The sequence below is a fragment of the Macaca nemestrina genome, chromosome 13 (genome assembly GCF_043159975.1).
Source record: "Macaca nemestrina isolate mMacNem1 chromosome 13, mMacNem.hap1, whole genome shotgun sequence".
Taxonomy (NCBI): Eukaryota; Metazoa; Chordata; class Mammalia; order Primates; family Cercopithecidae; genus Macaca; species Macaca nemestrina.
In genome coordinates this window covers 7,121,799-7,136,890 of record NC_092137.1, presented here as the reverse complement: position 1 = coordinate 7,136,890, position 15,092 = coordinate 7,121,799, and the positions used below count along the sequence as shown (strand labels likewise).

Below are 15,092 nucleotides of genomic sequence, written 5' to 3'. Positions count from 1 at the left end.
AGGCTCTTTTACACCTCACTTATTTTTTCAAAAGTTGTAGTACATTCTAAAATAATGATTAAAAAAAAGTACAGAATAGTAAATACAAGGCAGAATGAATTTTTCAGCTCCACTGTAATCGTATGGGACCACCATTATATATGTGGTCTATCATTAAGCAAAACATGGTGATGTGGTGCATTACCGTACGTCTCTGCTGAGCTTTCGACTAGTAGAAACCTCAGCAGAGTCCTCTCAATCTGGACCCATCGTGCCCCAACACCCCCTTTCCTTCGCTGGTCCCACTATGGTGGCTCTATCCGTTCATGCTCTCTCAAGGAGATAGTTCAAAAGCCCCTGAAGCCTTCCTGGGTACTTCTGGCAGAATTCACTGTTCTCTCTGTGCTGTCACCCACTATCCACACTGCAAATATAGCCCTTAAAGCCCCAAATGATCACAGCCCACACCTGCATCTCCCGCTGCGCAAGGGATCAGAGGGGGCGGGGATTATGTCTTACCTACATATCCAGGGCACCTAGCACAAGCCAGGTTGCAGTACACATAATGCAAAGCTAACAGGGACATAAAGATGTGCAAAGGAAGACCATCCCCCAAATCAGCTTAATTTCTAGGTGAGGAAATGCCACTTATTTCCCAATAAGTTACCTAATCAGAAGCTTAGGGTTTACATGTAGCTTTTCTGCAGTATACCAGGTGAATGACCTTGCAAATACATAGGAAAAAAAGGAAACAATATTGTATTATTTATCACCAGGCATGCTACTGCTCAATCCTTTATACACATTATCCCATTTAATTTATTCATGAGGTCGATCATATTTTCGAGATGAATAAACCAAGGCTTAGAGAAGTTAGGAAGCTTGCTGCAAATCACACAGCAAGTAGCAGAGGCAGAACAGAGATCTGAACCTATAGTCCATTGCAATGTTCAACCACACAACTCAACCAACCATCTGGTCCCAACCTTTTATTTAAACAACTAAGAGTCACTTTTATTATAGTTATGCATTGTGTGGGAAAGATTCTGTCTACTAAATGTTACATTTTGTTGGTTTGTTTGTTTTTGAGACAGGGTCTTGCTCTGCTGCCCAGGCTGGAGTGCAGTGGTGTAATCATGGCTCACTGCGGCCTCAACCTCCTGGGCTTGAGCAATCTTCCTGCCTCAGCATCCTGAGTAGCTGGGGCCACAGGTGTCTGCCACCATGCCCTGCTAATTTTTTTATATTTTGTAGAGACAAGGTCTCACTATGTTGCTCTCAGGCTCCTGAGCTCAAACAATCCTCCCACCTCAACCTCCCAAAGTGTTGGGATTACAGGCATGAACCACTGTGCCTGGGCAAAAAGTTACATTTTTATCTTTTTATTTATTTTTATTTTATTTATTTATTTATTATGAGATGGAGTTTCACTTTTGTTGCCCAGGCTGGAGAGCAATGGTGTGATCTTGTCTCTTCAACCTCCACCTCCCAGGTTCAAGTGATTCTCCTGTCTCAGCCTCCCGGGTAGCTAGGATTACAGGCACATGCCACCACGCCTGGCTAATTTTTGCATTTTTAGTAGAGACGGGGTTTCAACATGTTGGCCAGGCTGTTCTCGAACTCCTGACCTCAGATGATTCACCTGCCTCAGCCTCCCAAAGTGCTGAGATTACAGGCGTGAGCCACTGTGCCCGGCCAAAAGTTACATTTTTAAGTAACAACTTTCCATGGTTATATATCAAAATCCTGTCATCCGGGTTTTAATAGCAAAATTCCTAATCACCAATAAATAGCTGGTATCAGAACAGATTTAAATCTAGCTCAAAGCAAAAAAAAAATTATATAATTTATATACATATTTTATATATATAAGTAACATATATAAAATATATGTGTGTGTATATATGTTTTATTTGGCTTATTCAACCTTGTCATGGTTAAAAAATAACTTTCACTACACTATTATTTTAAGAACTAACAGAAATGTAGACATTTCTACCTTCCCAGATAACTAGGGACCTGGGTCTTGGGATGGGACCACAGCACTGCCCTTTTTCAGCTTCATGTGTTCCCACCTTTGGGATGAGAGTTTATCTTCTCTAGTTCTAGCAGCTGTCTGAATGCAAACAACTCTGCCAGCATCACCACCACATTCACATTCTCAGTGTAACTGTCAAAAGGCACAAGTATAAGTCAGCCCTTAATGGCTTTAACATGTCCCATTTTAAGTTAAAACATCTTCTACATTTTAGATTTCAGCCCATGAGGAACATCCCAGGTCACTCTACACACAGGTTGCATCTCTGACTGACACAACGAACATGGGATTGACCTCATGGTGGGATAATAGCAGCCTGATTTCAAAATACATGTCCACAATCCTTTCTCTCCGGCCAGTGCTCCAGCACGGAATTTGTTGGTGATACTTACATGTCACTATTTTGCACACAAATGTTCAGGTTTACATTTGGCCTTCAAAAGTTAGATTTCACACTAATCCAAATGGAACAATTTAAGATATCTGGTAGCTCATCACCCCCAAGCTCCCAAGGCCTAGCACAGCACCTGGAACGTGTGAACAGGCCCCACACGCAGGCTCTTGTGACCTCCAGAGAATCACAAAGAAGCCACCAGGTACCCTGCAAGCAAGGAAAGCCCTGGAGAACCTGCTTCAGGGGAGTGCCGTATTAGCAATTGCTACGCAAGTCCCTTTCGTGCTGAAATACATTTAAGGAACACAGGAAAGCGGACAGTACGTCTTTGACTGCAGATGTCTCGGTACATTCACCCTGCTCTTGGGCACCCAGGAAGCCTTGGTGGTGGAGGATGTGGGCAGGGATGTGGCATCCGTCATTAGCAAACCCACTGAACCACACAAATCATTTCTGAGTGCATCTTGAGATAAATGTTCTTCAGAAGACATTTAGGGAGAGCTGCCCAAACTCTGTTTTTACTCCTGCAGTTCTAACCCCAAACTTAGAAGCAAAATGAGAAAGAACTAGGGCTGCTGACTGCCTACCACATGACTTCACACGTTCTTCCACTTGAACTTCGAGGTAAACTATTTTTACCTCAATTATACAGATGGGGTAAACGAGGCTTGCTCAGGGCAGAAATAGAGCTGGCATTTCAGCTCCAGGACACCTGACTCCGAATACCATGCTTTTCCCTCCAGCCCTGGACTCCTTGAGATAAAGTTACTTCAGCACTTAACTGTAATTTTGTAGTAACTGTTTTTTTTTTAAGAGTGCCTCTTTTTAGTCTTAATTTTCTTCCTTCCCATGTCTGCACCCCTCAGAAAAGGACAGTTGCAACTCCTCTGGCCACAGACTCGGGGCTTCTCCCCATGCCCTGCCCCCAGCTTGAGGCAACCTGCAGCCCACACAAAGGCAAAGGCACCACCGAAAAGATCAGGACACCCCGACACCTCCTCCCTTCTCAATCTTCAACACACAGGTGCTTCCTTCTCTTCACGCTACAGCGAGCTGCGGGCAGGGGTGGAACTAGTTTCAACATTTTAAATTTTGGTAAATAGTTGTGAAACAAAATCACAGCAGCGTCACTGTGTTTTGGTGTCCCCAGCAGCCTCTTTCGGAGAACACAGTGCCAGCTTCTTCCTTCACATCCACTGACTTCAGTAAGGCTTTTGGTCTCAGTTCCAGTGGCTTATTTGTTTTTACTACAATTCTCTAGAAATAGAAAACTAAAACAACAATAACAAAAATGAAGGCCTCAGCAAAAAAGCCAGGGAGAAGCAACTATTTCAAGGGTAAGAACACAAGCTGTGGCCTCTGACAGCAGGCAGGTGACTGCAGAGACCGCAAACGCACCCCCCCACCCCCACCCAACAGGCAGTTGTGGCAGAGGGGGAGCCATTCAATCAGCTGGGAAGATGTCCTTTCAGGCAAGAGGAGGTGATTTTGTGTAAAGCTGATTATTGAATTCATCTTGATGGGTTCTACCGTCCTAACCCATCTAGAAATGACGATAAGCCCCACTCACGGTGCTAACAGGACGGAGATCAATCTCCCTTCTATCCTTCTCCATCTCAGAAACATGTCAAAAGCAACTTCCTTTCCTCCAGGTTGGAGCTGTCTTCCTGGCGCTTTAATGAGGCACATTTCTTGGATGGCAACTACAGTACTGAGATCAATACACTTCATTTCAATCCGTGAGTTTTTACTGATCAGCTCGTCTGGGTCCTGCACTAAACTAGGTGCTAGGTGGATAGACAATGGGCCAGAAATTCTTCTGCCCTTAAGAAAGGCTGAATCTAGCATAAACAAGAAACAGAAGACATAGACATAAATGTCTGTAAAGCTCCCTCTCCTTATCTATAAAACAAAGATAAAAATATTTGCTGTGCCTACATACCAAGGACATCATGAGGCACAAATGAAATAAAGTCTGAAAGCTATGCAAGAAAGATGAACGCGTCAGTGACTGTTCGAGTGACAGATTATAATCCAGGCATTTGCAAAACCCACAGGGAAGCCGTCTACACCATCCACATACAACAGCAGTTAAATTCAGAAGCAACTTCTTTTTTTGAAGACAGTTTTTCATTTTTCTTTTCTGTACTTTTTAAAATGATAAACATTGTGTTTTATTTTTCAGCTTTATTCAGTTATAATTGATAAAGACTGCCATTTTATACTAAAAGTGAACAATGTGAAGTTTTGATATACATTTTTTGTATATTACACTGTAAAACCATCAAGCTAATTAAATATCCATCATCTCACATAGTTACCAATTTGTGTGTGTATAGTGAGAATACTTAAGATCTATCCTCACAGAAGATTTCAAGTATGCAAAACAGCATGATTAACTATAATTATCATGCTGTACGTTAGGTCTCTAGAACATATTCAACCCATATAACTGCAACTTCACACCCTTTGACCTATGTCTCCCCATTCCCTGCAGACCCCGGGCAACTACCCTCCTACTTCCGGCTTCTATGCCTCATTTTCTTTTTTCATTCCTCAAATGGACAGAAAAAACATGCAAAATTCAATGAAATTAACTATGAGTAAACCTCACACACTCATTTATCTTTTGTAATAGATAAAATCTGGGGTTTGAGTTTGACCCAAACCCCAAATTCTTGACTTAGAAGTCCCCACATTCATTAAGCCCTGAAGGATCATCTGGCCCCAAAAGAATGTTGGCTACATCATAATAAATATTAAATGTGATTTTAAAATATCTATATTCTAGTTTAGCACTAAGCCAGGGAAAGATGACACTGAGGATGGAATATTCTAACTACACACAATCACTAGGTTAGCACTGCCGTAACTTCAGACATGTGACTATCAAAATACATTTGATATAAGGTGTGGAAGCTTTTGCTGTGTAGCAAGGAGAATATGCGCGATGATAAGTTTTGTGAATTGTTATCACGAGCTTCTAAAATTCTGTTTAACCGATTGCTTTTGCACCACAAGCAACTGTAATGGAAATCTTCCACTCTGGGAGCCTGCCTGACTGACAGAATAATTCTTCCAAGAACTGTGTGAAGGCCTCAACAAGAAGACGCCACTGTCAGGCAGAATTTAGTCCAAAGGTTTGCCTAGTGTCTCTGCAAACGAAAGCAAAAAGCTCATCCTAAAATCAATGCAACATGTATTTTATCCAAAAAGACCAACCAGAGTACAGAAGATGCACTGGCACTGGGCTATGGTTGTCATCTGCTCCACTGGGTACTCCCCAAGACAGAGCTTGCAAGACACCAGCGGGTCGAGGGCCAGGTCCCAGGTGGGCCGGTACCTTGCTGTGGTCATCGCAGAACAGTCTGAAACGAGAGAAGCATGGAAGGTCAGACCTCCCCACCCCTGGCATCCACCTGCTCCGTGGCAGGGGTCACATCTCCTGGCTGTAGCTGGGACCCAGGGCGGTGGCCAACTGACTGCTGGTGGGGCCTAGAGCATTTGGATGCTCCGAGAATTTTTTTTTTTTTTTTTTTTTTTGAGATGAAATCTCACTCTGTCGCCCAGGTGGGAGTACAGTGGTGCGATCTCAGCTCACTGCAACCTCCGCCTCCTGGGTTCAAGCGATTCTCTTGCCTCAGCCTCCCAAGTAGCTGGGTGGCAAGTGCCACCACGCCAGGCTAATTTTTTGTTTTTTTAGTAGAGATGGGGTTTCACCATATTAGCCAGGATGGTCTCAATCTCCTGACCTCCTGATCCGCCCGTGTCTGCCTGCCAAGCTCTGAGAAATTTTAACCAGGGGTGCCTGCCTTGGGTCTGTGAGTGGCTCCCTTACCATTCTGATAGTAACTTTCATGTCTGCCCTCAAAATGGCAAAGAACTCACCCACACACCCATTCTTCTCTCCCTCCCACTGATGTGCATTTTATTAAGACACCTGCCAACCAGGCTGCTAACCCAGGAGGGCAAAACCTCAGCCATCTTGGAAAAGAAGCTTTTGCTAAAATATGTATTGCTTGGATTTAACGTTCTCCACTGTTAAAGACGTTGTGAATATCAGGACAAGCCCGGGTGGAAGGGTCAGAGCAGGAGGGCTTGGTTGGGGTTGTGAGGTCTGAGTTTTCAGGGCAGCTGGAAAGGAGATGGACATCCAACAGAAGGAAGAAATGTCGTAGCATCTTTCACCAGAAGACAGGGCACAAGGGCCCCCTGGAGGGGCAGAACCAATGCTGTGCTTTGTGATCAGAGAGAACTCTATTTCCAAACTCCCTCTGCCCACAAGCAGCACGGTTCCCTAACCATTCTCAGCCTCGGCTGGCTCATCCACACGATGGGGCTGATAATCCCCTCTCACAGAGGTGTTCTGAGGATGATGCGAGATCATAAAAGGGGTCAGCTGCACACAGCAAGTGCTCAGGAAAATCCCTTCCTCCCTGTGATGGTTAATACTGAGTGCCAACTTGATTGGACTGAAGGATGCAAAGTCTTGTTCCTGGTGTGTCTGCGAGGGTGTTGCCAGAGGAGATGAACATTTGAGTCAGTGGACTGGGAGAGGCAGACCCACCTCAGCCAGGGTGGGCACCAGCTAATCAGCTGCCAGAGCAGCCAGAATAAAAAGCAGGCAGGAAAACGTGGAAAGACTAGACTGGCTGAATCTTCTGGCCTCCGTTGTTCTCCTGTGTGGGGCTTTCTGCCCTCGAACATCGGACTCCAAGTTCTTCAGCTCTGGCACTCCTGGACCTTCGACCACAGACTGAAGGCTGCACTGTCAGTTCCCTACTTTTGAGGTTTTGGGACTTGGACTGGCTTCCTTGCTCCTCAGCTTGCGGATGGCCTATTGGGGGGCCTTACCTTGTGATCGTGTGAGTCAACACTGCCTAATAAACTCCCCTTTACATAAACACCTATCTAATTAGTTCTGCCCCTCTAGAGGACCCCAACAAATCCACTCCCCTCCCTGTGATGTCTCCTTCAGCCATTGCTTAGCAGTCAGAGAATGTGAAGATGCCGCTGCACACCGCAGGGAGGGGTGGGACTTACTGTCATTCGAGGAGCTTATTCCCAGGGTCAAGGAGCTGTCCTAACTTAAAACAAAAAAAAAATTTATCATCCCTTTCTCAAGTTTTGTGACTCACACCTCACTGGGTGTCACTGAGCGAATATTTCATTAGGAAAACCCACTTGGTGAATTCTACATGGAAGGAGAAGGGAGAATTCACCCATCTGGTGAATTCTACACGGAGGGAGAATTCTACCAGGAGGAGAAGACACGTCTGGCCCAGAAGGAAGCGCCTGCAGGACCCTGAAAGCTCACCCAGCAGATGGGACCCAGTGAGACAGGAGGAAGGACATGAGAGGCAGAAATGAGCCAGATCCGGGGAGGAGACCCTGACTATCAGAGCTCAAGCAACTGAGGGGGTGACTGAAGGCCACCCGGGATCTGCACTGGGAATCTGCGCAGGCCTTCGGCATCTGGGGCAGGAGTGGGCTGCAGTCGGAGGGGCCTCTTCCAAGGGCAGTTGATGCCTGTGAGTCACTCAGTCTAAAACACATGTGTCTCCCTCGTTACAAAAGGACTCTTTGGCACAAATTCCTCTGGACTGGCGAGCACTTCCAAGATAGTTTAAACAGGCATCATGATTTGACCTCAAGCTGGTGGGTCCTGAGGAGTGAGATAATTGGAAGCGTCACACAGCTCTCTGCGGCTGCAGGGGGTACAGACATCAAGGCGTCCTCCCCAAGGTCATTTTCATTTGGATCATTTCTCTACACCTTGAATTTTATGACTATGCTTATGCTTATGATTGCCATCATTTTAAAACTCTCATGGGTTTTTCTGGGTCCTAAGCTGACGGGCCATGACATTTTTCTTTTTATTTCTCTGTATCTTTTTTTCTGTTTTAATACTTAATAATTTTTTTAAGTAATATCTCTTAAAGTTCACTGGACAACATGATAATTATATTTTAAAATGTCAGCTGGCCCTAAATTGGACGACAAACCTTAACCCCAGGCACTGAGGCTTGGGGCAGGTGGCAGAAATCTGTCAGGGCTGGAAAAGTTTCAAGGGGGCAGTGGCTGGCAATTGGCTCCTCTGGCCTGGAGATTTGGGGAGAGCTTGTTTTTGACAATGTTGAAAAAGCACAGGGTACGAGTTCTGTCAGGCTGTTGGGGAGGTTGTAGGATACAGGGTTCACACTTTTCAATCAAGCATTGGCCTCAAATTCCTTTTTTTTTTTTTTTTTTTTTTTTTGAGACGGAGTCTTGCTCTGTCGCCCAGGCTGGAGTGCAGTGGCCGGATCTCAGCTCACTGCAAGCTCTGCCTCCCGGGTTTACGCCATTCTCTTGCCTCAGCCTCCTGAGTAGCTGGGACTACAGGCGCCCGCCACCTCACCCGGCTAGTTTTTTGCATTTTTTTTTAGTAGAGACGGGGTTTCACCGTGTTAGCCAGGATGGTCTCAATCTCCTGACCTCGTGATCCGCCCGTCTCGGCCTCCCAAAGTGCTGGGATTACAGGCTTGAGCCACCGCGCCCGGCCTTTTTTTTTTTTTTTTTTAGCCACTTGGTTATATGACGTTGAAGAAATTACATAACTTAAATTTAACTTCTATGAACTTAATTTTTGTTTTTGTTTTGTTTTGTTTTTTCCCTCGGTAAAGCCTATATAACCATCACCACCCATGCAGACTTTGGAAGAATGAGTGAGAAGTAATATATTTACAAGTTCCTGGGAGATACTAGGAGCTTGGTAAGTGGAAGTCATTACAATAGGTCAGGTTAACAAGCTTAGACTTTAACCTACATAGACGAAATGGATAAAACAAGTTGTTGGGCAGAGATATCATATGGTAAAATTAGTCATTTAGGAAGTTCAATCCAATGGAGAAAATGTTTAGAAGAATCAAACCTCAAAACCTCCTAAAGCCTCCTCCCTTATTGTCAGCCATGCAGTATGCTCCCAGCCTGGACATCACCGAGAACGCATTCCCCAAGGGCAGAGCTTAACTGCTCCACAGAGTACCCTTGAATCCCCGCCTCCACCCTGCGTCAACAGTTCCCTGTCCCACAAGCCAGTTACAGCCACTGTCCTGGACCTCTGCCCTGCTCCATCGTGCTTGGTCCCAAGACAATTCTCTTTCCTTCCAGCTTCAGATCTGGGCTCCTTTTCCTGTTTACAGCCTCTCTGTTGTGACCCCCCCGGCACGGCGTACAGGGCTCCATCTGTCTGATTTCCTTTCTGCCTGGACCATGATTTCTATTTGGCCCCAGTGGCTTCCCCTGCCCTGGGCACAGGTCATCCCGTGGCCCTCACCTCCCATTTCCCCCACCAGCCCTGTGAGCTGGATTTGAAGCAGGTCACATCACCATTTCCAGGAATCACATCACTATTCTTTCCCCAACAGAATACACAGTCTCTCAGTTGTGCTCAAAATCGTGATGCAAATGGTGACAACAACAGGATATATTTCACAGAAAAAAAAAAAAAAAAAGGTCTATATTGTCTAAACCCATCATGGACCTTCCCTACACACAGGATGGCCTTAATATGATTTTGCAAACAGTGAACAGCTGCGAACTTGCAATTAGATTGTGCTAAGAGAATCACAATGCACAATAAAAGAAAGCAGAGTCTTTGTTTTCCTAATGTGAATGTCAAGTCATATGAAATGGCAAACTGTTTTAGGAACATCTGGTCAATTATAAGTATTATTCAATTTAAGCAATTCAAATCTGTATAAGGCAATTTACTTATTAAGCATAACTGAGGCTGTGCAAAGGATTGTGCCTTGTGATGAAAGAGGTGTGGACACAAGGATGAGAGAGAGCTGGAAGAGAAAATCGTCCATTGTGGAGAGATTCGGCAGATTCATGTAAGGTCCAAGGTGGTTCTTTGGCCACAACTATCCCATCTCTGAGCCCCAGGGCTATGGACCTCTGTAGGCCCCTATTCTTCCCACCTTTACTCCTTCAAAGCAAAACTGGGAAAGGTAGGCAGCTGCCAGCCAGTCGTCATCCACCTCTTACTTTCATGCCTTCCTCCAGCAAGTCCCTGCTCTCCTCCAGTAGCCTGGGACACTCTCGTGTTTCCTCCACAGCCTAACTCCCTTTTCCTTCCTTACCCCTTCTCCACATCCTGCAAACCCTTCACACCCAGCATCAGTCCTGGTGCTGGGTGACATCCCCTCTGATTTCCCACATCTCTCAGCTGTCTCCCCTTTCTCTGGGTCTCTGCTGTGTGTGGTCCATGAGGCTTCTTGAGCAGTGCTCTCTGAACAGCAGCATCAGCATCACCTGAGAACTTGCTGGAATGTAACTGGTTGGGCTCCAACCCAGGCTCATTAAAACAGAAACTCCGGGGAGGTGGGTGGGGCGGCACAGTGATCCGTTTCCATGAGCCTGGCGGGGACTGTGATGCACAATGAAGCCCCAGAACCACTGGTCTGTATCATTCCACTCAACAGCATTTCCACCCAAGTCCGTCTGACTCGAGTCTGTGTGGGCTGAAGCCCACCAAGTGCACCGTTCTTCAACAATACCAACACTCAGCTGTCATGTCTCCAACACCAACACTCAGCTGTCATGTCTCCAAGGCCCTGGGCCAGACTCTCATAGTAACTCTCATTTCTTCTGGGTAAGTGTGGCTTTGGAAGTCTACCAGCTCACCAGTCTTTCTGGGTAAGTGTGGCTTTCAAAGTCTGACAGATGTGGGAATTTATCTCCTCAACTTGATGATACATTATCCAAGGGTAGGAACTATGTTCTAGCCTTCTGGACAGCGATCACTGCAGATATTCCATAATTATAACAACAATTACACACACACACACACACACATATATATATATGTATGAGAGAGAGAGACTGTTAAATGTGCATCAGACATTGTGATCATCATTTGCATATACTACTTCATTTCTCTGCACAATGACTTTGAGACTTTGATAGTTTGCTGTTATTCAAACTTTACCAATGAGTAAACCAAGGTTCGGAGAGGATTAGGGTCACCTGCACAAACACAAAGGGCTCTTCACAGTCTGTGTGGCCCTAAGACACAGCCATTTACCGTGCTACTCCTCCTCTGTATATCCTCCTCAGCTGAATGAGATGGAGCCTTTTGGATTTGTAGAGATATAAGACAAACCAACTTCGGTGTTGCTTCTGAGCCTCCTGGGCTTAACTTGAGCATGTACAGATTGGCAGTGGCTGGGAAAAGCTACATCTTCATAATTTGGAGCTGTCATCAGCAGCAGAAATTGGAGAACGGTGGCTGAGTAGAAAGCTGGCTGTAAAGGAGCTGGCTGATTCAAGTTTACGGTTCCATGATGCTTTAGAAAAGTACTTGGACGCTGTCTCCTCCCAAGCAGATGGTGCCCACTCAATGATAAAAACTTAGCTATTTCTAGCAATCACACTCCTAGGTCCCCAGCTAATGTAAAAACTTACGTTCACATGAAAACGTGCACACGCATGCTTATAGCCGCTCAGCCGTAACTGCCAAAATTTGGAAACAACCGAGCTGTCTTTCAGCAGGTGAATGGGTAACTATGGTATATCCAGGCAGTGGAATATTATTCGGCACTGAAAAAATAAGCCATCAAGCCAAGAAAAGACACAGAAGAAATTTAAAGGCACACTACTACATGCAAGAAGCTAACTTGAAAAGGCTACACACAAATTGATTCCAACTCTAGGACATGCTGGAAAAGACAAAACTGTAAGGATGATCAAAAGATCGGGGGTTACCAGAGATCATGGAGAGGGAGAGATGATCGGGCAGAGCACAAAGAGTATTCAGGGGAGAGCAACTATTCAGCATGAAGCGTAATGGTGATTACATGTCATTATCCATCTGTCAAAGCCCACAGAATGTGCAACACTAAGGGTGAGTGAAACCTAGCATGAACTATGGACTAAATTTTACCCCCCTGGCAAATTTGTATGTGGAAGCCCTAACCCCCACTGGGACTGCATCTGGAGATTTAGCCCATCTAGAAGTCTATATATCTATATCTATGTGTGTGTATCTGTATATGTGTATGTGTGTGTGTAGCAATCTCTCTCTACATATACAGTAGTATGTATAACATGTTATATACAATATATCATGTTATATTATATATAACATGTTATATATACTATAATATATCATATGTTATATAATATATCATGTTATATTATATATCATATGTTATATTATATACCATATATGTTATATGATATATGATACGTTATATATTTATATTATATATGTTACATTTTATATATATATACACTGCTATATATAAAAAAATTATATATATGGTCTTTAGGAAGGGATTAAGGTTAAATTAAGGTTAAATGAGATCATAAGGGTGGGACCACAATACAATAGGACTGGAGTTACACAAAGAGGACGAGAGAACTCCTATGCGCTTTCTTGGCCATGTGAGGACACAGCAAGAAGGCAGCCTCTGTAAGCCAGGGGGATGTCCTCACCAGAACTCAAGCATGCTGGCACCCTCCTCTCAGACTTCCAGCCTCCAGAACTGCAAGAAAATAAATTTCTGTTGTTTCAGCCCCGCAGTCAATGGTATTCTGTTACAGCATCCCCAACTGACTACCATAGGAAATTATGAACCCTGGGAGAGAATGCTGATCAATGTATATTCATTCATTGTGACACACGTGCCACTGTGGTATGGGATGTTAATAGCTAATTGTGTGTATGTGGGGATGGGTGTATGGAAACTCTATTATCTGTTCAATTTGGTTTGAACCTAAAACTGTTGTAAAAAAAAAAATAAGGTCTTTTTTTCTTTTTTTTAAGAAAAGGGTACCTACTGTATGATTCTAATTATATGACATTCCAGAAAAGGCAAAACCCTAGTCAGCAAACAGATCAGTGGTTACTGGTGGCTTGGGGAGGGCTGGGAGAGCAGAGGAGGCTTGAGTGGCTGAGTACAGGGCATTTTCAGGGCAATAAAACTATTCTGGATGATACTGTAATAATAGATACGTGACATTCTGCACTGATCAAAACCCATAAAACAGAACTTTACAAAGGGTGATCCTTAATGCATGTAATTTAAAAAACAATCATTGAGGAGGTCAGAGGCATGGCGGGACACAATCCAGACTGTGACCAAGTTTCCACCTGTATTAAAAGCGGGTGGGGGAAAGGTGCTGACCAGAATGATTTCAGCAATGGGCCGAACCTGTAATAATAACGGCCAAGTTCATGAGCACTGCTCTCCAGATGACGAAGCTGCCTGCTGCAGGGCCTGGGTTAACAATTCTGAAGCCACTATCCCTTTCCACTGGAGTGGAACAAATAAGTAAAGGGATGGTGGACGGTGGGATCCAGGTTTCTCACTGTTGGAGTGGAAGGTCTCAGATGAACAAGGGTGGTCACGGAATAGAGTTGGCCTCATCAGTAGGAACTCATGTTTAGCTTCATATAGATTCAGGTGGCTACAAAAAGAAATCTATATAGATTTGTGGGCACACACCGGTTAGTGTACACACATATGTTTCCTTGTTCTAGCAGGTGACAGGGCACAGAAGGAATGACATCCCAGTTTGCAACAAGCACATCTAGTGCCCAGATCTTGATTCTAACACAATGTTCCAGTTACCGAAACTAGGGTTCCCTGGACAAACAGCTGATTATAGGACTGGGGAAGGACATTCAAGTTGAGCTGAAGGATGTCCAAACAGTATAGGAGGCAACTGAAAAAGCTCCCAGTGGTTGTAGCTGAAAAAAACCAGAGCAACAGAGTAGCATGAATTATCGCCCAGAATAGAAAATATATACCCACGAGCCCATACTCACATAAACAAATGGGGGAAAAGACACATCTCCCAGGCAGAAAAACTCCACATAATTTTCGTAGATGCTACACACTCAAGGAGGTGGAGCCTAACTCCTCATTCTGAAGTGCGCCGTAGAGAATGACTTCCTTCCAAAGAGTGTAGTTTAGAAAAGCGTGGAAAAAGGAGTTCACCCGTGTGAAGAGGACAAACGCTGCCTCTGTGAGGTGACCCCGACAGCATCAGGGGTGACTGTGCACATGGGTGGTGTTGACGGTGACCACACCCCTCACCCTCCCAGGATGTGATGAGAATAAGGTTTCATCTCTGGGATCTTTCTCTCAAAACCAATAAACCCTGTCTTCTTATGAGAAGAGCATCAAATAAATCCCAATTCAAGAATACGCTACAAAATTCCTAACCAAAAACTGTCAAAGTCTTCAATGGAAGCCTGAGAAACTGTCCCAGTGGAGAGGAATCTAAGGAGATGAGACCCCTAAATGCAATGAGAGAACCTGGAACAGAAGAAGGACACTGGGTAAAAACTCAAAAAACTGAAATGAAGAGGGTACTTGAGTTGATAAGCACGTAAGAGTATTGGTTTAACATTGTGACAAATGTACTGAACTAATGCAAGATGTTAACAGGAGAAGTTGGGCATGAGGTTTATGGGAACTCTCTGTACTACCTGCGTCATTTTCTAAATCTAAATCCGTAACGGTCTAACTAAATCTGAATCTAAAACTAAATCCGTAAATCTAAATCTAAACTGCCCTAAAATACAAGTTTATTTTTAAACGAAACACTTTGACAGTAAAAATCTGAGAAACACTAAGTTAAATACAGTTAAACAGATGAGTTTGCTTAGTTTTCAGCATTTTAAACTTC

The 15,092-nt window shown here is 44.3% G+C and overlaps 1 protein-coding gene across 9 annotated transcripts in view; it reads right to left on the bottom strand.

Annotated features, from left to right (window-relative positions):
* LOC105486544 (ring finger protein 144A) overlaps nucleotides 1–15,092 on the bottom strand; it is a 128,503-nt gene that overhangs the window by 40,796 nt on the left and 72,615 nt on the right. For 8 of the 9 annotated variants that reach the window (XM_071076177.1, XM_071076176.1, XM_071076179.1 and 5 more), the window contains one exon: nucleotides 5,634–5,779. The exons of the other annotated variant lie outside the window; for it this stretch is intronic. In XM_071076177.1, the coding sequence (XP_070932278.1) occupies nucleotides 5,634–5,768 (135 nt within the window). In that variant the 5' untranslated portion in view covers nucleotides 5,769–5,779. The remainder of the gene's footprint in view (nucleotides 1–5,633; nucleotides 5,780–15,092) is intronic. 9 annotated transcript variants of the gene reach the window in all.